Below are 23,451 nucleotides of genomic sequence, written 5' to 3'. Positions count from 1 at the left end.
TTCTTATTCAAGCAACATTTTGCAGCACTTCTCAGTATAAAACCGAAAACGGCAAAACACTGAGTATCAATGAGCTTACGAGGGATTTCATTATCGAGGAAGGGCTGAATTACAGAGGCTTTAGATTCCCCCTCCCCTCCGCCAAAAAACTGGTGAATTTAAAGATTAGTAACAGATTTTGTGTGTGTAAGTGATACAAATTCCAATATTTGGAAAACAGTTCTAGTTTGAAGTACTTTTTTTTATTTAGGAATTAAACAGTATGTCCTACGTAAAATGATATTATCAGTCTGAAACCCAAAATAAGTGAATAATAAGGATGTTTTTCTGCCTTGTAAATTGGTTTTAAAAATGTATGTAAAAAACCTTACTCCACCCTTCCTCCGAGCAAAAGTGCTGGATTAGGCCCTGTCCTCCAGGTTTACGTACCTAATGGATGTTTTTTAATCATATATTTTTTTCCTTATATGGCCCCTAATGTCTACTTCCAGGGACGTATACAGGGGAGAGGGGTACCAGGCTTAAACCGTGCCCCCAAAATATTTATATGACTGGTCGTAAAAGCGTAGGTAAAAAGACTATTTCTCGCAAAGCTGAAAATCTTTCTCCGCCTCGTAAATTGGTTTTAATGTAAAATGTAAAAATGTAAAAACTTTTAATGTAAAAAATATTTTAACCCCTCCCAAACAAAATTCCTTTATACGCCCCTGTCTCCCTGTTGTACGAACCTAATGGGTGTCTTTTAATTCTACATTATTTTTCTTATACGGAACTGGACCACAATGTATCAAGGAAAAGTTTAATCGCAAACCACTGGTGGATCTAGGGGTCCCAGGGGGCCTTCCCCCCCCAAGATTATTTCTGGTACCCTTTTTCCCTTCTTTTTTTTCACTATTTTCTTAGAATAAATTTGTCAATTTGGTCAATTATTGGCACCTATATCGCATTGCCCCTCCCCCAAGATTTTGCTCCTGATCCGCCCCTGCCCGCAACTGTTGAATTTTAAAATAATTTTAAAGGAATTCGTGGAATAAGTCATAAAGTAAACAGGATAAAAAGGGAGTATGTCTAAAGCACCGCCCCCCCCCCACCGTGGTGAACGTTTCTAACTGTTTCTTTTTAACTTTAGACTGTTTTGTTGTTGTTTTTAATTTGACTACGATGTGTCAAGGATAAAACATAAAAGGTATTTTTTCTCCAATTGCAGATCGAAGCACTTTAGCTTGAGACGGTCGCCCACTTAACTATTCTGATGATCAGTCAGGGGTCAGCTTATATGCCGCGAAAATTCCTCAAAATTTGTACAATCAGATTAAATAAATTTAAATTAATGACATAAAATCTTGTTCTGGAAAGTATTGATATTAAGATTGATACAGAAGATTAAATGACACAATTTGCCGAAATTCGTGGAAACATTAACATGCCATAGATTAAAAATTGGAAAAAATAAGAACTATGGAAGCTTCGAGTGTTGAATTCAGAGTGTTGGTACTATAACTACCACCACTTCCACTGCTACTACTACTACATTTAAAATACTGCTCTCGTTTAAAATATTTCTCCGTTAAGAAAGGCTCCCGGATGTGGAGCCCAAATGTTCGGAAATTGTATTTATTAATGAATGTGTTGTTTGTCTTACCCGTCAAACGCTACGATACAAGTCATACCCATCAAAGGCTACAAGCCTGAGAAAATTTGCCTGATTGTCAAAAAAAAGAGGAAACACCCACAAAAGGCATATAATCTTAATGAAAATGGAACCATCAGATTCGGCATATAAGCAAACCCTACTGTAGAGGTTTCCAGAAGAAAGATCACAGATACGTGTTTATTCGTTTTTTTTTCAGGGGTGATCGTATCAACCCAATGGTTCAAGACAATCGGAAGTGGTCTCATTCGAGTGGAAATTGGAAGTTCTAGTGCCCTTTTTAAGTGACCGAAAATACTAGAGGGCAACTAGGTCCCATCTCTTGCCCCTTTTTTGTCAAAATCATCCGATAAAAAAATTTAGATAGTCATTTTGTTCAGCCTAGTTGAAAGGCCGAATAACCCCCAAATCCCTTGGTGAAAGGCCTTTAAGTTAGAAAATGTGCCCATTCTTTACCTATTGTATTTGTTATTGGGAAGTATGCATGCATTATTAGGGGGGGGGTTTCTGCTGCGGGGCTTCCACAGGGAGAATTTTCCATGGGAGGGAACTTTCCAGGGGGAAATTTTACACTGGGGGAAATTGTCAGAGTTCCTATACGAAATTTTCAAACTAAACCTATTAATTAAAGTCTGAGAGATAATGACGCTAATCGTATAAAGTGCTATGTCAGTTTAACTAAATCCAATGAGGGGATTTTATACTTAGCTAGTGTTTTCAAACAGTTTGTGGTAACGAACTGTAAGTAAGGAGTGACCCGCTCTAAAAATCCGAATTTTGATATCACTAGATATATCAAAAGAATCTGGGTTTTATGCTTATTTCAAATATATAAGTTTCATTAAGTTTACTCTTGCTGATCAAATATTATGAGCCTAAGACAATTTGCCTGATTGTCCGATCAAAATCGTCCGATCAAAATTTTGAGATAGCCGTCTTGTTCAGAAGAGTTGAAAGGCCGAATAACCCCCCAATCCACTGGGGAGAGCCTTTTAAGTTATGAAATGTGCCCATTGTGTACGTATAGTATTTGTTATTGGGAAGTATGCATGCATTTGTCGGGGGGGGGATTTGTGTGGGTGGGATTTTCCAGGGGACAAATTGGTCAGGGGAAGTTTTACACAAATGGAATTTGCCAGAATTCCTAGGTGAAATTTTTCTTCTGTCTTGCTTTCTCATTACCGATTCAATTTCAGGCATGATGTTGTTAAGGGTAATTGTCCAGTTTAAATGTTTACCAGGATTGAGTTGTCTAGAGAATAAAGCTGTGGGGAGGAGTGATTTTTTCTTGGAGGAGTAGCCAGATATCCCGGCATTATTTAAAAGAAGATCAAAAATTAAATTTAGAAAACGGTTTCTTTCAACTGAAAGTAAGCAGCAGGTTTTAGCTTGAAAGGAAAAGAAATTATTACGTTTATGAAGGGGGTGGTTCCTACACAACACCTCATTCTTTACGCTAAAGTTCGAATTCTGTCCCAATTCCTTAAGAACGGCTCCTGAGACACTGTGTTTGTTTAATTAGAACAATAAGAAGCTCTTTTTAAAAGTACTAAAAGACTTCAGCGTAAAGAGCGAGGTGCTGTGGTGGAGTAATCCCTTTCATATACGTAATAATTTCTGTTGGTTTTAAGTTTAAAGTTGCTCCTTACTTTCAGTTGATTTTTTTTATTAGTTTTAAAACGATAAAGTTGGAAAAAGGATATTTTGAATACTGAGGGCAGGTACGTACGTTCGTCTTTAACTAAATGGTTAGGTTTTATCATTATAAATGGTTCAAAGATTTTTCTTCAGTCTCACAGAGGCGCTGATTTATTACAATGTAGGAAGGGGCAAGGATTTTTTTTAAATTTTTAATGAAGATACAAAAAAGGATTTTTTTTAATCTAGAAGGGAGAATTTAGTTTTTTAACTGGGAATATCCAAAAAAGCTGCGTTTAAAGATCTTCTCCGCCACCTCAACCTCTTTTGTATGCAGCCTCATCATGCAGAATGGATGATCATAACATGCTATAGAGCTCGTCGTATCGCATAAACAGATCTAGTTCCCAGTTTCTAGTTATGAAGCAAATTATAGGGTGGTGGGTTAAGCAAAAGTCCTTTGCGCAACCTTTGTTTCAAATTTCGAAACGCCAAATTTCAAATTTTAATGTTCTAAATTAGATATGCCGCCTTTGGGTTAAGGACATCAATAAACTGTTTAACAAAAAATGTTTTTCCTGAGTGTCCAGCTGGAACAGGCAGCTCAGAACAGACAACTTGACACCACAAACTGAACTTTGGTAGCAATCAGAAATTTCTAAAGAAGAAGATTCAAGCAGACTATTAAACCTTGCCAACTTCACTTAGACGAATGATTCGAGCCAACTTAATGTAAAATTACAACTCGATAACAAAAGTGACGATTGTCGACATTTCACTATAAACCCTAGCTAGTCAACTCAGCTACTTTTGTATGCATCAAGATAGATGGTTTTATCAATACATTCTCGTATCTAGGCTGGGCCAGGCTAATTCAAAAACCTCATCCCTCGTTTTTCCTAGTCAGGTGCATAGAAGGACAATTATGTTTGAGGAGATGCTCAAAATATAGAGAGCAATGTGTATAGAGAGCAAGCTTAAAAGCGTTGTCATATTTTCCATCTACAGAATATGGGAAAGATAAAACACTAAAGCATTCTTGTTCCAAAGCAGGAGTTATTTTCATTTTTTTTTTTTTTTTACCAGCATCCAAAAACCTTCGTCTCTTACCTCAACCACTTTCTACATAATGAGGTTTCAGCGTTAAGCTCTTCATTTTCTTTTAGAGCTTTGGTCCTCTTGTTACAAAAGAGAATAATGCAGCCGTAATATTTATTATTAAGTTGAATGGTTAAGAGTTTGCATGGTTCAAGATCTTACGATTCTCGCATTCTTTTTTCACATTACTTTCAATTTTCGAGTAATTGCGGTTCTAAGAGTTAAGTTCCAGAGCTTATGTCTAGCTACACAACACTTTAAAATTTATGGCCGTTCTGTGCCGGATCAAGCATATCATAACTTGTCTGTCTAAGATGTTTTTTATGGCACTTGGTATTAACCAAGTGACATATAGCAATCGCAAATTCTGTTGGTCTGTCTGTCGGTCCCGGTTTTGCTACTTTTGGCACTTCCAGGTAAGCTAGGACGATGAAATTTGGCAGGAGTATCAGGGATCGGGACATATTAAATTAGAAATAGTCGTTTTCCCAATTTGACCATCTGGGGGGGAGTGGGGGCCCGGTAATTCGGAAAAATAGAAACAATGAAGTATTTTTAACTTACGAACGGTTGATCAGATCTTAATGAAATTTGATATTTGGAAGGATATCGTGTCTCAGAGCTGTTATTTTAAATCCCAACCGGATCTGGTGACATTATGGGGGGAGTTGGGAGGGGGAAACCTAAAATCTTGGAAAATACTTAGAGTGGAGGGATCCGGATGAAACTTGGTGAGAAAAATAAGCACAAGTCTTAGATACATGATTGACATAACTGGAACGGATTTGCTCTCTTTGGGGTAGATGGGGGGGGGGGTTAATTATGAAAAATTAGAAAAAATGAGGTATTTTTAGTTTACGAACGGGTGATCGGATCTCAATTAAATTTGATATTTAGAAGGATGTCGTGTCTTAAAGCTCTTATTCTAAATCCCGACCGGATCTGGTGACATTGGGGGGGGGGGGCCTAAAATCATGGAAAACGCTTAGATTGGAGGGATCGGGATGAAACCTGGTGGGAAAAATAAGCAGAAGTCTTATATACGTGATTTACATAATTGGAACGGATCCGCTCTATTGGGAGGGGGTTAATTCTGAAAAATTAGAAAAAATGACGTATTTTTAACTTAGGAAGGAGTGATTGGATCTTCATGAAACTTCATATTTAGAAGGACCTCGTAACTCAGATCTCTTATTTTAAATCTCAACTGGATCCAGTGCCATTGGGGGGGCAGTCGGGGGGAGGACCGGAAATCTTAGAAAATACTTAAAGCGGAGAGATCAGGATGAAACTGGATGGGAAGAATGAAAACCTGTCTAAGATACGTGACTGACATAACCGGACCAGATCTGCTCTCTTTGGTGGAGTTGGGGAGGGGGTAATTTGGAAAAATGACGTTTTTGTAACTTACGAAAGGGTGACCAGATCTTAACGAAATTTGATATTTAGAAGGATCTTGTGCTTTTAAAGCTCTAATTTTAAATTCCGCCCAGATCCTGTGACATCAGGGGGAGTTGGAGGGGGAAACCGGAATTATTGGAAAACGTGAAAATTGGGGTATTTTTGTCTTACGAATAGGTGATTGGATCTTAATGATATTTGATCATTAGAAGGATCTTGTGCTTTAAAGCTCTAATTTTAACTTCCGGCCAGATCCTGTGACATTGGGGGGAGTTGGAGGGGGAAACCGGAATTCTTGGAAAACGTGAAAATTGGGGTATTTTTATCTTACGAATAGGTGATCGGATCTTAATGAAATTTGATATTTAGAGGTAATTCATGCCTCAGAGCTCTTATTTTAAATCCCGACCAGATCTTTCAACATTGGGGGGAGTTGGAGGGGAAAATTTTGGAAAACACTTGGAGCGGAGGAGTCGGGATAAAGCATGGTGGATATAATAAGCAAATGCCCTTGATACGTGATTGACGTAACCGTACCGGATTCGCTCTCTTTGGGGGAGTTGGGGGAGGGGTTCAATGATTTGGCGAGTTTGGTGCTTCTAGACGTGCTAGGACGATGAAAATTGGTAGGCGTGTCAGGGAGCTGCAAAAATTGACTTGACAAAGTCTTTTTCCCAGATTCGACCATCTAGGGGGCTAAAGGGAAAGGAAAAATTAGAAAAAAATAGGTATTCATAACTTACGAGTGGGTGAGCGGATCTAAATGAATTTTGATATTTATAAGGACATAGTGACTCAGAGCTCTTATTTTAAACCCTGACCGGCATTAAGCCTCTGATTTTCCTTTCAAATCAATCTATTGATTCTTATAATTTTGTTAGAGCTCATATCATATGAGCTCATGGCTCTTAGCTCTTCTTGCCTCGTCACAAGTGCCATATGACATCTTAGCTCTTGTTTTATTTATTAATTTAATCATGTAAATTTTGAACTGGGGACTAGCGCTATGTATGGGATAGTTTCAGGCTCAGGGTCTTGAAAATTTTTAATTTGAAAAATTTCTCTAGATTTTACTATAGTTCTTCTATATTTTTCTTATAGATCACTATTTGACAAATTCACTCGCCTCCCATAAAAATACCTGCATGCATGCATAGGCAGGTTAATTTTTTTTTGTATTTAAAAAAAAACATTTTCTCAAGGAAGTCGACCAAGAACGTCTGACTTGCGAATGCTAAACGTGAAAAATTACCATAAGCATATTTTAAAATTTTGGAAATATACATATTTCAGAATTTACCCTTAAATTGTCTTCAAACCGAACTATGAGGGTAACGAATGCTTTTTTATGGGTAAATCTTTTCACTGGTTGGTTTTAAGAATTTTTGCTTCTTATTGCTTGAAAAAGACAAAAGAAATCAAACGACACACTAAACCGAGCGATGGTTTTAGACTTCTGCAGCCACCCTGTATCGAGGATGATATAAGACTATTTATTCATTTTTCAAATAGAAAACCCTTTTAATATATTTGCCTGCATAACTTGAAACTTAAAGGCCAAAATGAGCAGTCACGAGTTCCTGGTGACTGCGCAAGCGTCTAAAACAGACCTACGTCCAGATGAGTTATAGGGAAACATCGAAATATAAAACTCTGAAAAATCTGTAAGTGGTTAGTACATTGGTATATTGCAGTACCGTTAAGTATTTAGTAAAAGGATTTGCCGCCAAGCCATCTTGGTGATTCAGCAGCTGACTGACGAATGTTAAACATACAAAAAAAGTAAAGAATAAAAAGGTATTTTCAGCTTTTATGAAAATCCAAATGTCTTGAAATATATCATAGCAATTCAGGCAATTTTTCTTCTTCTATCATATGCAGAACAATATCACTGCATAAGTAAAGAACGAAAGGCTTTGTGTATTATTTTATTTTTCAGTACACCACTTCGTATGGCAGTTGTAGAAATCATTCGATCGGAATTGGAAAGTTCTAGTGTCCTTTTGACGAGGTAAAAGGGATTGGAGGGCACCCATCCTCCTTGCCCTTTAGATGCCCTCTCTCCTCAACGTTGATAATGATTTATAAACAGCATTTTGTTCAAAATACTATTGGAAATGGGGAGTGTTTGTTTCTCGAGTCTCCAAACAGGCCAAGCGCATCAAGATGAAACTTTGGAGAGTATATAGGGGATGTTGAACTAAACTAAATTTTATTGAAGGAGCGTCACGGGCTATCAGTAGTCTAAAATCTAGAAAAGGGAGCGATTAAAATAATCAGTTTTTTATGGGGATTTCAAAAATTATAAAATTCATTGCCTCATTTTGGAAGAATTAGGTAAATGCCCTTGAAAAGGCAAGTAATCTTGAAGAAAATAACACCATCAGATTTGCATATCAGGGACCGATTAATGAGGTTTCGGGCTCCTATTTCTGCGATGTAAAATTCTGCATCTTTTTTTTCAAGAAAGGCCTCGGAAGCGTGTTTTTTGTTGTTGTTGTGTTATTCACAGGAGTGACTGTATCGAACTAATGGTCGTATAGAATCGTAGGATAGCTCATTCGAACGTAAATTACAATTTTGTGGCACTTCTAAGAAACATTTTCCCGTTTTGCGGCATAGAATTCGAAAACTCAGAAATAGCCAATCGGTTAAGAATTATCTAAAACCAATCCCTACGTATGCTTACTGAACTACATACTATTTTAATTTATTATTATACAAATTGTTTAAAATCCAGAACTTGCAGGAAATTACAAATTGGAAGTTGGTGAGATATTATCTGCGTTACCTATATCGGAGAAATTAGTTAGGAATGCGATGAGCTGGAAATAAGAGTGATGAGATGAGTCGTGAAGCTTGCGAGTTTTATTAGAAGGACGATATAACTAAGGCTAAGGAGATACTGTGGTCTTCGGCTCACTACACCAATAGAGTGCCAATAAAAAAAAAACGAACACAATATTAACGAATTATTAAAGTACTTGAACTTTGTGAGCAATGCAACGTTGAGCTGCCAGTCTTTGTGATATTTGAACCTGACGAAGTCCCTATCTGTCTTGGTTAGATAGGCAGCGGTAGTCACAAGAAAAGTTACAGAGGTTCCCAAGAAGCATGACAATTTCATGAATAAGGACCCTCCCGCACCCTCGATTTTTCCAACAGTTACTGAAACAAACCCTCATATGCAGTGGTATTCAAGAATTTACCCTCTGACCTCACATAGTCAGATGTGAGGAAAGACTTTATGCAAAAATTTGTGGCAGAAAGTGCTCTAAACTTGTCGAATTACAGCCCTGAAAAGATAATTGGTGAGTCGTTACAGCTAGCAAGGCCGATGCGGAAATTCTTGTCGGGGTCTTTCAGAACGGTGATAAATCTCTTGCTGTAACAACCAGAAGCCCCTCTCACCTCGGTATTGTTCGATTTGCCCCAGAAATATAAATTACGATGAACCTTGCGCACTGATTCCGAAATGTGTCAGTTCAAAACAGATTAGCAATGCCCGCTTGTTTCGATTAAAATTTTAAACCAAAGCTGACCTTATGAATTCCATATTTTTACCCTATCTAGGATGAAATGGCACCCTCCCGGAACCGGCACCCAGTGTACACTCATTCCAGGCACCCTCCCGTAACCCATACGGCACCTCCTGACACCTTCCACTTTTGTTAGTTTTTACCCTATCTAGGATGAAATGGCACCCTCCCGGCACCAGCACCCGGTGTACACTCATTCTCGGCACCTCCCGTCACCCACCTGGCACCTTCCACTTTTGTCAGTTTTTACATTGTCTAGTATGAAATGGCACCCACCCGGGACCTTCCACTTTTGTCAGTTTTTACCCTGTCTAGGATGAAATGGCACACTCCCTGAACCCTACCGGTACCGGCACCCGGTACACACGGGTCTGGGGAGTGAACAACCCTTCATCTCATCCCCAATTAAGGACTGAAACCTAAAATTTATCCAATCGTGGGCATTTTGAGCCGTGGGCAAAAAGATTGTGGCGATTTTGGGAACCACCCGTTCGTAGTATTAGTAGCATTGAACGCGGCATCCTTTACAATAAAACCATTAATTTTGTGGTTTTGTTAATTGATGCTCATTTTCATTGGTTGTCTTAAATTTTGCTTTACTTGATGTATAACATCCCATGTACCTACGCGTAAATTTATCTGAATGAGGGGGGGGGGTTAAAAAAGTAAAAAGATGAAGTATATTAAAAAACAGTGAGCTTTGGTTTAACAAAAAAAAGAACAATTATGTAAGTGACAAAAGAATTATTGGGGAAATTCTGAATTATTCTCCTTTTTTTTTAATTAACACAAAACAAATACGACCAATTTTCTTGATCGACTCTCTGTAAAGAGAATTCTTGTGGAAATTCTGAAATTCTCGTAGAAATTATGTTTTTTCTTACAACTAAGACAAAACAAATGCAACCGATTTCTTGATCCGACTTTCTGTCAAGGGGGACTTTTAGCTCCACTAAAAATTTGAAATTGTAGATCAATATTTACTTATTCAAGAAATGTTGGTTAAATAAAGTAGTACCCCTTCCTTTCTTGGAGACTCTTGGGAAGGGACTTTGGCTTTATCTTTCCTGTCTAAAGTGCGAAATACTTCTGCTTTGCATAAATTTGTCTAGATTACAATTTTGATTGCACAAGGAATATACAGAGCTCTGAGCCATATATATCCCATGTATGTACGGGAAGGGAGGAAATTTGAAGTTTGTTGCTTCTCTCTCAAATTTACCAGTTTCTAGTATTGTTTTCATATTGCTCCTTTCTTTTACACCAAATAATATTTTGCTGCTTTAAGTTACACCCCCCTCCCCTGAAGGAAAGTCACGCTGTCCTGTAGCCCTTGTTCTTTTACAATACAGTTGTCCATTGCGTAGTATTCACTCTCCAAGAATTACAAAAAACGAGACCGCTAAAGTTGCATTTGTGGCCCCCCACCTAAATGAAAAGTCATCCAAATATATCTCTTTCAGCTGTTTCTTGGTAAAAAAAAAAGACAAAATAGACTCAATATTTGGATCTCCACAGAACAAGCCCCACTCTCCTGAATAGCAATATCATTCAGGCTTTTTTTGCTCATTACGGTGGAGTAATTTTATATAGTTGGATAACCAGGAACTTAATTTGAGATTGGTCTGTATTTTTGGAACTGTCTTACCTTGTTCTTCAAGGAAATAATTGAATGTCTGCTTAATTTGCAAGCGTAATTTTAGTTCCGTATTTGTGTCAGGAATAACAGGCCTGATAAATCGCTGCATTTATTAGGTTATCGATTTAACTGAATATTCACCTGGGCCTTACCAGTTATTTTTTGACATTTCTGACTATTGGGTTGTTTTAATTAATTGACTTTTGGGTATATATGCTTCTTCAAGTTATGTTTCAGAATAGTTTGGGAGACAGTTCTCCAGAGGTTACTTCTGGCCATAACCATGGGGATAAACTATCTGGTATGTGTTGAATTTGTATTGAGCTCCTATTACTGTCTGTTTGAAAAAAATTATCTTTGAATAGTATATTAATCATAGAAAGGTACTGATAGTCTCAGGTATAATCAGTCAAACCGTAATTTCTTTATCTTAATATGTAGCTGAGTAATTTCTAATGCTGCAATCAATTCTCATTTTATTTTGCTTGTAACTCTTAGCAAAATTCAAGTGATAGTCGCCGACCCTTGAAAAAAAACAAAAAACATTTGCTTTGATTCTATACTTAAACGTTATTAATAATCATAAAGATAATAAAAAAAATAGAGGATCAAAAAGGTTTTTGTATGTATTGGGTTTTTGAATCAATTTTGTCTTTTAAATCTACAGGATTTTGAGCAATCGATCATATCGCTTGCAATTTTACTAGTGTCTAATTTACATATTCCTTTCAAAAATTTTGGATCCCCCCCCCCCTTTAATATTACATGTGTACTCACTTGGATTGAATCAGCTCACGACAGTCTAGCCTAGCTTAACTGTTATTTTATCTTATTTTCTTATGTGGGTATGCGAGTCTTTAGTATGGTTAGGCGTTCACTCCGGACTACTTCAGGTGAGGGAACCACGCTGCTTTTAATGAGTATTTAAAATTTTAAATTTTTTATTCTATCTATGAAAAATCTCGTGTCTAGGCTTATCCTAGAGGGATGAAAGCGCTAGGACCAGAACCGTTCCTAGGGTCGGTAGTGCTAGGGAAAAATTAATTGTGGCGCCTCCTCCTGACTCAAATATAATGAAAAAAGCTGAAACAAAGTGAAAAATTTGATCAAAGTGGCCAAATCCCCAAACACAGCCTCCCCCTCTAGTCAAGGTGCCTGGGGCAGCTGCCCTCTTTGCCCCTCCCCACGATGAACGGCTCTGAATAGACCCTGTCATGGAAAATGTTTAAAAATGAAAAATGGGCAATATTTGATTGAAAAGGACAGATTTTATTTTTCCTTCTGCATAAAGTGGAATAGGCCTGAATTATACCCCTGATCACCTCAATGAACCCTGGCTGTAATCTAGAATATATTATTAAAAGATATAGAAATCACATAAAAGTTCTCTGATGTTTCCGGTACAACTAAAATTAACCCTAGGAATACTTTTTTTTCACATAACGTTTTGATTCTCTTGACCGGTATATTTTGCCGATAATCGATCGTTCGTGGCATAAAATTTCCAGAAAACGCGCCTTTGCTGGGGTATGATCTCTTTTTACTTAAAAAAAAGAAAACTAAATTTTCGCTCAAATGAGCTCTTTCAACATTATTTGACCACTGATTTGATATGTATACCACTTGGATGAAAAAAGGAGACAAAATCAGTGCTTCCCGTACAAAAATTTTTTTTTTGCTTAAGATGGAAAAACTGGTCGAATCTGAGCTAAGGATTTCAATCCCGTCCCAAAAGTGCTGTAGCTACGCAAGGATTTACATTGAAAATTTCAATATTTTTTGGCATAAATAGCCAATTGATAAGAATAGAAATTAGGCAAAATGGGTTTTGTAGCCTTGAAACATCATCCGAAGGAAAATTATTTTTATTTTTCAAATAATTAAAAGAAAGCAATTTAAATTAATTAGTTCCTTGGTAGCAAATTCGTAAGTTCTAACAATTTAAATTTCCATACTTAACTGTTTAAAAAATCAGCCATTGAATGCCAAGTAATTCAAAACCTAGTTTAGCTAAAGCATATTGAAATGTATTGAAACAAGCACTTGATAATCAAACGCTAAATTATCCTGACATCTTCCTACGGGTTTATGGGAATGTTAGATCAGAAACCAGAAAGGTGTATTTTTCTGTGTTTTGATTTGTGGATTAATCAGATCAGTTCTTTGACAGTTAAATTAATCATTTTCATACTGCTACGCGATTTCTCTTGATTTGTTTTTTTAACGCAATATTTTCAATTTATAGTTTACAAATGTTATTCATCCATGTTTAGTTGATTTTTTATCTTTCTGTAATTTAGTAAAACTTTATTGTAACGATATATTCTTTTAAAATTAGTTGAAAGATTTTTATTTCTATCAGTCACACTATGAAGATAAATATTTAGCCGATGTTGTGATGCACCGCAAACATTTCGAAAGGGGCACAAGTCATTAAAATATGTTTAGGTTATCAAGGCTTTAAAAATTTCATGCCCAGGGAGGCTCAGGGTAATAAAGCATAAAATAATGAATTTTCCTGTTGTTTTAAAGCATGAAGAAAATAGGTTACATTTTTTTTTGTTATCTCAGGTTTGAAGTGAAATTAATAACTGACAAAAAAACTATCACTAATTATAATTGGCTTTCGGAACTCACCCTTAGTTCATTCACGCAGCTAACCTCACAAAGCTATCCATCTATTTAAGCAATATTTCTGCTGATTATAAAATATTATGACAGCCCGAAACAGATTTTCCGCTTAAAAATAAGTCGATTATATCACTTTTGAAGAAAGCGATAGGATATTACAACTTAATTGTTTGTATTGTCAATATCAAAGTTGTAATAAAATAAATAAAAGACGCAAATTTCTGATGTTTCTTTTCTTTCAATACTTAGATGAATATGACTTTAATGTTCTAGTTTCTGAAATTGTTTCAACTTCCAATAGTTAACAATTCATCCGGGCTCTGTGGATTCAACAAAAATGATACATTGTTTGAGACATAACCATTTTAGGTTGCTTCATCATCTTGTACTTTTTTTATGTTAACCGTAGAGCATTTCATGTAATTTACCGTGCGCAAAAGTTTTTGGCTTATTAACTGTTTACGAAAATGAACGGCAAGTAAGTAAAGAGTGATCATTGAAATTGCCCCAACTCAACTGAAAACATAATTGTGATAACGATATTTGCATAAAATTATTTTTTATGGTGGATGCAAAGTTAGTATGGCTTAAGGTTTCCTATAAATTTCTTAGAATACGAAAATTTATATTAAAATATATACTCGAGAAAAGAGGTTTCAAGTATCTACCTAAAAATACGATAAGTACCTATTTTTCTAAAGAAAGATGTTTTTTGGTTCTAGGCGTTTATCCCCCCTCCTGGAAAATACCCTGCTGGAAAATCCTCCCCCGGAAAATACCTTTCTCTGCGGAAAATAACCGCCCCCTGTGGAAAATAACCGCCTCCTGCGGAAAACAGCCGCCCTCTGAAGAAAATACCCCCCCATGTGGAAAATAGCCTCCCCCTGCGAAAAATACCCCCCTACCCGCGGAAAATGCCCCTCCCATGGAAAATATCTCCCCAGAAAATACATCCTCAGTGAAAGGAAATAATTCCCAAAAATTTACTCCTCACTGAAAATTCCCGAGACATCCCCCCCCCTGCAGAAAACTCCCCCGCAAAAACATCCTCATGTTTTCCCATAATAAATGTTATGTGTAAGTAACGAACAAATTACAAAACTTTGGCGCTTAAACTTTTACAATGGGGTTCTCTGATTGTTTTCTAGTTTGGGACGGAGGGAGATACCTCAAAGGGCACATTTTAATGCGAAAACATCCCAGCTTTCATTGAGTCATCAGATAAATACAGAATTAGTTCTAAGGGAGAGACGAGGGGAGGGTGAAAATAGAAATTAATGTATAATACCCAGGACTGCAACCAGGACTTTAGTTTGGGGGGGGGGGGGTACAAAAGAAACTTTTAAAAGCGCATCAAAAACGTAAAATTAATATCTGCTTCTTTATGATTTCTGGAAATATTTCTGGTCCACGCTGTTATTGTGAAAGTAAAGAGTAACATTAAAGCTCAAAACGAGCAGAATTTTCTCCGTATAGGAGGGGGACTGCCCTTTCTTATCTGCACCTCAACCTCATGGTAGCAGAAACTTTGGAAGGTGCTCATTAGATAAAAAATCGAGTCCTTTTTTATAAGTCAAAAGGGACTGGAGACCAAACAGCTGCGAGAGCAGCCAGCCACTGTTTTTTTTTTTTTTTTGCGTGATTTTTTTATGTTATTTTTACCTGGAATGAATGTTTCAAGTCATTGGTAGTAAAATTGAACAAGGTTGAGAAATTGGAACTATAGTATGCGTATACAGTTGCAATGGGGGAGCGACAGCCCCAACATGTTTGGGATAGCTCTTATTATTTTTTTTAAACAAGAATTATTAAAGACAAGCAGGGTTATTCATATGAAAGTACAAAGCGATGTTAAAAATATGAATGAGCACAAATTATATTTAGATTGGGTACTACCATCCTTTAAACCCCTGATGTCGGTGCTAATGTTTGGCCTTTTTTCAAGACCGTATCTACTTTAAATAGCAAAATTTTCAGTCCAATCTGTTTGAAAGGTAATCAGTAATTGCAACATTTGCAACTACTAGATGTACACATTGTGGAATCCTTCCTGGTAATTAACAAATAAACATCTAATGGTCAAAGAGGAGGGGGGAGTGGAAACCTTCTTTACTGTAAATAACTCACGTTTGTTTAAGCTATAAATGTCACTTTTCACTTTCTTTTCTCTTATATTTAAGAAAAAAATTAAACGGATGACAGTGCAGACAAAATGAGCAACTTTAAAACTTTATTCATGCTACGTTTCCAGTTGAACCCATTATCTCAGAAATCTATGATGCAGTAAATGTTCCGTTTCATCCCAAAATTCGAACTGATCAAAAAACAAAACTGGGTGCGTGGTATCGATTCATGGTAACTAGATTTATCAGCTGTAGCAACAACAAGGCAACTTGGAGCAGGAAGGGAAAAATAGCTCCGTGCTATTTAACAGTGTCTTCAAAGTTTAGCTAAGGCCACAAGAAACATATTTTTTTGTCAAAATGGGTTCAACTAATATTCTAAATTCAGATATTTAGCGTTCAGCGACTTATTGTTGCTCAAATGCTCAAAAACTCATAAGTTGCTCTTGTTCCCGTCCATTTTCGACCAAAGGAAATAGCCCGCATTGTGTTCAAAGCAAAGAAGCAGCTTGGCGGCTCAGGTTTATATTTAGAGACATTAGCTGAGAACAAATATAGTCAACTGGAAATTGCAGGTGTTACTTACATTTTCCTTTTCAAAACCTAGAACTATAAATTTGATTGTGTAAAGCAATACACCTAAATGAGCCCTTATGATTCATATAGCTATCTGACTAAATAGTGGGTAGTCAAAGCTGCCCTCACACTGATATAATTAACCGTTTGTTTCAAGTTCCACGGTGCTCTTTATTTTCATGTGAAAACGGTATAAAAAACATGCACCCTCATTTAACATTTTCTTTCAGATATTGCTCCTCGCCGTGTCATATGTTGTGAAAGCTACTGAAACTAATGTCACAGATGTCATAGAGCCCGTTAGTCTACAAAAAAGGGATTCGATATCTGGAGATACCGATACTGACTTGGCAGACTCTACTGAGCCTGTTAGTCGGGAGCAGCGACTCCAATTTTCTGATGAAAATACTAAAAACCCTACTGAGTCTATTTTACGGCAAAGGAGGCTTTCTACCCTGGATACAGCTGATTTGAATGCTACAGATACTGCGAAGATTATTGTCCGACAGAGGCGACTTCTGATGGTGGATGCTGCTGAAAATAACGCTACCGACGACACTGGTTCTGCTGATCCACAAGAAATACATACTGCTGATGGTAAAATGGATAGTGAAGTCACAGATTCTACTGAGCTTAGTCATCGGCAGCGACGGTTTACGACGACAGAAGCAGTAGAAATCAACACAACCGAGCTAACTGTTCGGCAAAGAAGACTTTCCATTGATGAAGTAAAAGGTGGAAATGCTACTGATTTGGCTGACCTTGTTGTTCTGCACCGACGATTTGCAGAGATGGATGAGGCAGAAAGCAACGCGACAGACCTCAACGAGCCACGGATGTCAACAAGTCGTCAAAGAAGAGTAGCTGCTGATACGGTAATAGATACCAATGTCACAAATCCTACCGAGCCTCTTGGTCGGGAAAGACGTTTTTCAGTGATGGAAGCAGCAGAGACTAACATTACAGATATTGCGTTGACTTCAGATCGACAAAAACGATTTTCTGTCGATGACGCAAAGGATGCCAACGTTACAGATCCTAACGAACCTGTGTTCCGACATCGGCGACTTGCAATGATGGAAGCAGTAGAAACCAACATCACCGAGTCTTCTATTCGTCAAAGAAGACTTTTTACTGATGAAGCAAAACATGAAAATGTCACAGATTTGGTTGACCCTATTGGTCGGCACCGACGACTTACAAAGATGGATGAGGCAAAAATCAACACAACGGGTGTTATCGAGTCCCCTAGTCGGCAAAGAAGAGCTTTTACTGACACAACAATAGATACCAATGTCACAGGTCCTACCGAGCCTATTGGTCGGCAAAGGCGATTCGCTGTGACGGAAACAGCAGATACTAACATTTCAGATATCGCGCTGACTGTAGATCGACAAAGAAGATTTCCTGTTGATAACGCGAAAGATACCCACATCACAGATCCTACTGAGCCTATGTTTCGGCATCGGCGACTTGCAATGACGGAAGCAGTAGGAACAGACATCACTGACATCACCGAGTTATCTGTTCAGCAAAGAAGACTTCCCACTGATGAAGTAAAAGATGAAAATGTCACAGATTTTGCTGACCCTATTGGTCGGCGCCGACGGTTCGCAAAGATGGATGAGGCAGAAATAAACGCGACGGACGTCAACGAGCCCGCTAGTCGTCAAAGAAGAGTTACTGCTGATAAAGTAATAGATACCAATGTCACGGATCCTACGGAGCCTGTTCATCGGCAAAGGCGATTTTCAGTAATGGAAACACTAGAAACTAACATTACAGATATTGCGTCGACTGTAGATCGACAAAGAAGATTTTCTGTTGATGATGCAGAAAATACCAACATCACAGATCTTACCGAGTCTGTATTTAGGCATCGGCGACTTGCAATGATGGAAGCAGTAGAAACCAACACCACTGACATCACCGAGCCTTCTATTCGGCAAGGAAGACTTTCCATTGATGAAGCAACAGATGAAAATGTTACAGATTTGACTAACCCTATTGGTCGGCGCCGACGATTCGCAAAGATGGACGAGAAAAAAATCAACGCAACAGACGTAATTGAGCCCGCTAGTCGGCACAGAAGAGAAGTTTCTGATACAGTAATAGATACAAATGTCACGGATCCTGCCGAGCCTATTAGTCGGCAAAGGAGATTTGCAGTGATAGAAACAGCAGAGACTAACGCTACAGATATCGCATCAACTGTAGACCGACAAAGAAGATTTTCTGTTGATGATCCAAAAGATACCAACAGCACTGATCCTACTGATCCTTATCTTCTGCAACAACAATTTGCAATGGTGGATGCTGCTGGAACCAGCACTACAGATATCACTGAATCTACTATTTTGCCAAAACGACCATTAATGAAGGCTGTTGATGAAATAGTGGCTACTAAAACCACAGATCCTCTTGAGCATGTTAGTCTAGAGCGTCGATCTGTGATCGACACAAGTCAATCGACACAAGAAAAAACACAAGCCAATGCGACCGCAGTCGCAGAGCTTTTGAGTCGGCAAAGAAGACTTACTTCTGAAGAGACAATAGATACTAACACCACGGACCCTGCTGAGTCTAATAGTCGACTTCAGCGATTTGCAATGTTGGAAACAACACAAACTAGCGCCACAAACGCTACTGAGCTACTTGGACGGCACCGGCGGTGGGCAATAAAAATAGGAGGTAGCAAGTCCTCTGCAGCGGCTAGTCATGCTCATTCAGTTGCGTCACCCCCTTTAATGTATCTTATTCCGATGACAACACCTCCTGCGACAGTATCTTCAGAAGTTTCGAAGGAGGTAAACCTAGAGACTCCCTTATCAATGGCAGCTCCATTATCAAATGCACCAGTCTCATATCCACCGATGCCATACCAGCCGCAGCCACCTACATATCAACCACCTTCGTATCAACCACAACCACCCCCCTATCAATTACCTCCATATCAGCCACAATCACCTCCATACCAGCCACCTTCGTATCAACCACAGCCGCCTCCATATCAACCACCTATATATCAGCCACAGCCGCCTCCTTATCAACCACCTTCGTATCAGTCACATCCATCCCCCTATGAGTTGCCTCCTTATCAGCCACAACCCCCTCAATACCAACCTCCTTTGTATCAGCCTCAGCCCCCTGCGTATCAACCACCCCAATACCAGCCACAGCCATACCAGCCTTCGTATTAGAAAAGTAAAGAAAGTAGAGGAAAAATGTACAATCCCTAGTTTATAATGGTATTATATTATTTATCAATAAAATAATTATTGCACATAAATTTCCGACGTCGTAAGGTATATAGGCTAAACGTGTTGGGTGGAACAATTTTCAATTCCAATACGTTCCATTATTTTGTTGTTATTAAATCACCAACATTAAACATAAAAGAGAACAGTGGTGGAAAGACCCCTTTACGCATTTAATTATTGACTGATTTGCTTACATTATATTTTTTCATAAATTAGCGAATGCTTTTGAAACTTTAGGTTTAATCTTTGAGAAGTAGCATGATTTGCTGTGCTCTAAAATTTATAAATTTGAACTGCCTGTAATTCAATAATTTGATGGCTAATGTCAAAAAATCAAAAAATTCCTTTCAATAACGGTCTGCTTAATTAAAATATATAATATTGGTTGGAATTTCCCAAACATTTTCTAGCTCAGTTACCCAGTGATTCGTGCTTCTTTTGGAAAACGTTGCCCAGATCGAGAATCTGTGAAAAGTCTATCTTATCCATAAAATGCCAAATGAAGACCCTCATACGTTAAATAAATACCTGAAATACGTTTATAGCATAATAAGTTTTTTTCAATAATGTCAAATGAATTTTCGCTATCCATGCTTCGCCAATTTTAAATAATTGCAAAGAGGACGCTCTTTTCTAAGGTATATTTCCGTTCCCTTGATTTTAATGAACATTCAGCAACCTATGTTCTTCTCTTATATGATAATTTCTTTTCATAACCTAGTAGCCCCGTGTCCGCCTTTTAAAATCATTCCATGCCATATATTTTATTCGTAAATACAAGGTTTTGATTTTGACGCCCATTATTCTAAAACACGGGAACGAATGTATAAAGAAATTGTGGTCATTTTACTAAACGATGGCCAAAAAAAGCTCTTTATTCTAGATTAAAAATTTCAAATCATAAAATTCAGGTACAAAAATAATAAATTATACCAAGCTGGACTAGAACAAGTTACAAATAGGAAAAATGCGAAACAAGTTTGACTAGAAACTTAAAGAACAGAATAGTGAACTCAACAATTAATTTAAGACTGCAAAACGGTTTTTTAAGGTAGAACGTTTTGTTGTATTCTGAAAGAAACTCTATTGAACCCATGGCTGCAAATGAGACTTAGAAAAATAGAGAATTAAATAAAAGCACGTCGCAGGGTGTGAAAATGAAACACGCAATAGGGAAAGCCATATGTATATATGTCATATGTTTGTACTATTGAGAAGGGCAATTTAAAATTGAGAACACAAAGGTTGTGCACTTAGTCTTAAATGATTTGATATGTGACTCTTCTCGCTTGTGGATCGACTGCACTAGTTCACAATGTGTAGTGTGTCACTATTTTTCTGTAAAAATTAGTTACAGTCCACCCATTTAACTAAGTAAGATCTAATGATTGGTTTATATGGTTTGTTCTATCTTGTTTGGCTGTCAAGATCTTAAAACAGTTTCTTCTTCTAAAAGGCATTGTCTTTTGTCACTCTCAGAAATAGTTGAAAATTAGAGCTTTTAATTTCAAAATAGTTTTTAACGTAGCTTGGATACCGAAAAAAATATTCTTTTTATAAATGTCTGCTTCTTAAGTAGTAAGAATGCAAATTATCGCCTTTTGAATTCCCGCTGCTAAGCTCATAATTTTAAGGAAGAGAAAATAAAATTCCAGTTCCCAGTCAGCTTTTAAAGCTAGCAAGAAAATATTTCATGTAAAATTCCATTCAACCGTGAAACCGTGCCCCGACATTTAAAATTTACCGTTAAGAAGTTTTCTGAACACAAAAAGGACATATCTATTTTTCTTGCTTATATTGGTTAATAACTGACTGATTAAATGCTCTACCATTCGCTGGTCTAAAAAATAATGCAGTAACAGTGGACGATCTGACAAGCCGTAAACACGGAAGAAGAAGCAGGAGTCTTCCACATCTCGTCAGTTGTCTTGGATGTCTCTGGCGAGAATAATCACTTAGAACTATTTGAGCCTGGTGTTGAAGAGCTTCAACTACATTTGGAGAACTAATACCAGAAACACCTAAAATTGAAATTTTCGGGTGAGTTATAAGCAACTTGTTAATCGAATTTCTTATAAGAAAGTTGCCTGTTGTATGCGACAAAGCTTTCAGTTTCGTTCATCTTATCTTTTATGATTTGCCACTACAAAGTGTTTTCTAAAAAATGGGCGGGAGTCACACAAATAAATTTTTTTTAAGAAAAGTGAATTTTATAGTTAAGGAAATAAAGTCAATAGCAAATGAATTCTATAAATTATATAAAATAATTCACAAAACATGTTACTCACAAATAAATTAAGATTCAGGGCAGTCGGGTTGGAGGTTCTATCTCTGTCAACTTAGTTGATGCAAGATGGTACTTTTTCTCAAAATAAGAGTCTCAATCTGATTTTTTTTTTTTAATTGAAAGTATAATATACTACAATTACATGTAGAATAAATCAAAAGTCTATTATCACTGCGTGACAAGCATCGATCTAGTTTTTGAAATTTTAATAACTTCAGTATGTTGTTACAATATTCAATGACGTGTTTATATATAGTATGTTTAGAATAAATTCAGGTAGAAGCCTCAATATTAGCACTTCAGTTTTACTTAAGACCACTAGATGCCAACATTTTTACTAGTGATTGCATATTTGAAATCATTCAAGTACTATAAGCAAACTTTAATCGTGTTTAGTATGATCCAACTATCGCAAGCAAGTAAAATTAAATTGAGGTACGCAACAACGGATTCCAAGTTTTGGCTCTCTTGCAAATTGACTCTGCTTTGAATGTACACAGGGTTGAAATCGTCATAGCTAATCAGAGGGTATAAAATAGAAACAAGAAATATTAGCTGAAGAAGGCATGCCTATGACACAAATGAAAGAGCGTTTGAAGAGTGGTCCTTTGTCGGTGCTTTAAATGGACATTCAACAGATGCATGGAATCGAGTGATTAAGCTGGGAAAAGTCTGACAGTATAACGGATACTCGTGATGATGGAGGCTATGAAATGCTACTACTAAATACTTATTCAGCACCAAGCTGCCTGATGCAGCAGCAGAGCTGCGCATGCTCATTCTCTGCCCTATTCTGTTAAAAGTTTTCTTTTCTCTTCCCAAGGAGTTCTATTTTCCTTTTTTTATGATCACTTTCCACCTTGTTTGAGGAAAATAGGCTTTTCCTTTGGCCCCAGATAAATGGCAAAAATGAGCAATCGTTGGCAACCTATTATCCATAAAACATGTCATAGCTAGATTAAACTTTCTTTCATTGTAGGCCTAGAGAGTGATATCGGATGAAATTTTTGACACAAGTAAAATAATCCATTGAGGAATGAAAGAGATGTTAGAATAAAACTATAGAAATTAGTCTAGGAAGATATTCAGAGACGTTAAGATAGTCAAAGGTTCTGAATTGAGTTAGTTTTGTATCATATTAATTTCAGTTGACATAATAGGTCAATTGAACTTTGGAAGGGTTTTTAGCAAGATATTGAGCTAAACTTAGTATTGTTTCGGACTGAATTTTTAGCAAAGTAATTTATATATATATATATATATATATATATATATATATATATATATATATATATATATATATATATATATATATATATATATATATATATATATATATATTATATATAATATATATTTATATATAATATATATTTATATATAATATAATATATATAATATATATTTTTTATATAATATATATATTTTATATAATATATATTTTATATATAATATATATTTATATATATTAATATATATATTTATATATAATTTATATATATATATTTATATATTTATATATATATATATATATATATATATATATATATATATATATATATATATATATATATATATATATATATATATATATATATATATATATAT

The 23,451-nt window shown here is 36.6% G+C and overlaps 2 protein-coding genes across 2 annotated transcripts in view; one reads left to right on the top strand and one right to left on the bottom strand.

The window, feature by feature from the left end:
• The first annotated feature begins 11,218 nt into the window (after window positions 1-11,218).
• LOC136029744 (uncharacterized) lies at window positions 11,219-19,585 on the top strand. Its single transcript, XM_065708253.1, has 2 exons — window positions 11,219-11,267; window positions 16,527-19,585. Exons 1-2 carry the CDS (start codon window positions 11,250-11,252, stop codon window positions 19,494-19,496), a joined length of 2,988 nt encoding a protein of 995 aa, XP_065564325.1. The 5' UTR covers window positions 11,219-11,249; the 3' UTR covers window positions 19,497-19,585.
• An 836-nt stretch (window positions 19,586-20,421) lies between these two features.
• The window catches only part of LOC136040114 (protein dissatisfaction-like), a 43,474-nt gene continuing 40,444 nt past the window's right edge, over window positions 20,422-23,451 (bottom strand). The window contains exon 8 of the mRNA XM_065724248.1: window positions 20,422-21,577. Coding sequence (XP_065580320.1) covers window positions 21,336-21,577 — 242 coding nt within the window. The 3' untranslated portion in view covers window positions 20,422-21,335. The remainder of the gene's footprint in view (window positions 21,578-23,451) is intronic.

Source organism: Artemia franciscana, chromosome 1, assembly GCF_032884065.1.
Source record: "Artemia franciscana chromosome 1, ASM3288406v1, whole genome shotgun sequence".
In the NCBI taxonomy this organism is placed as follows: domain Eukaryota; kingdom Metazoa; phylum Arthropoda; class Branchiopoda; order Anostraca; family Artemiidae; genus Artemia; species Artemia franciscana.
This window is presented reverse-complemented; position numbering and strand designations above follow the sequence as displayed.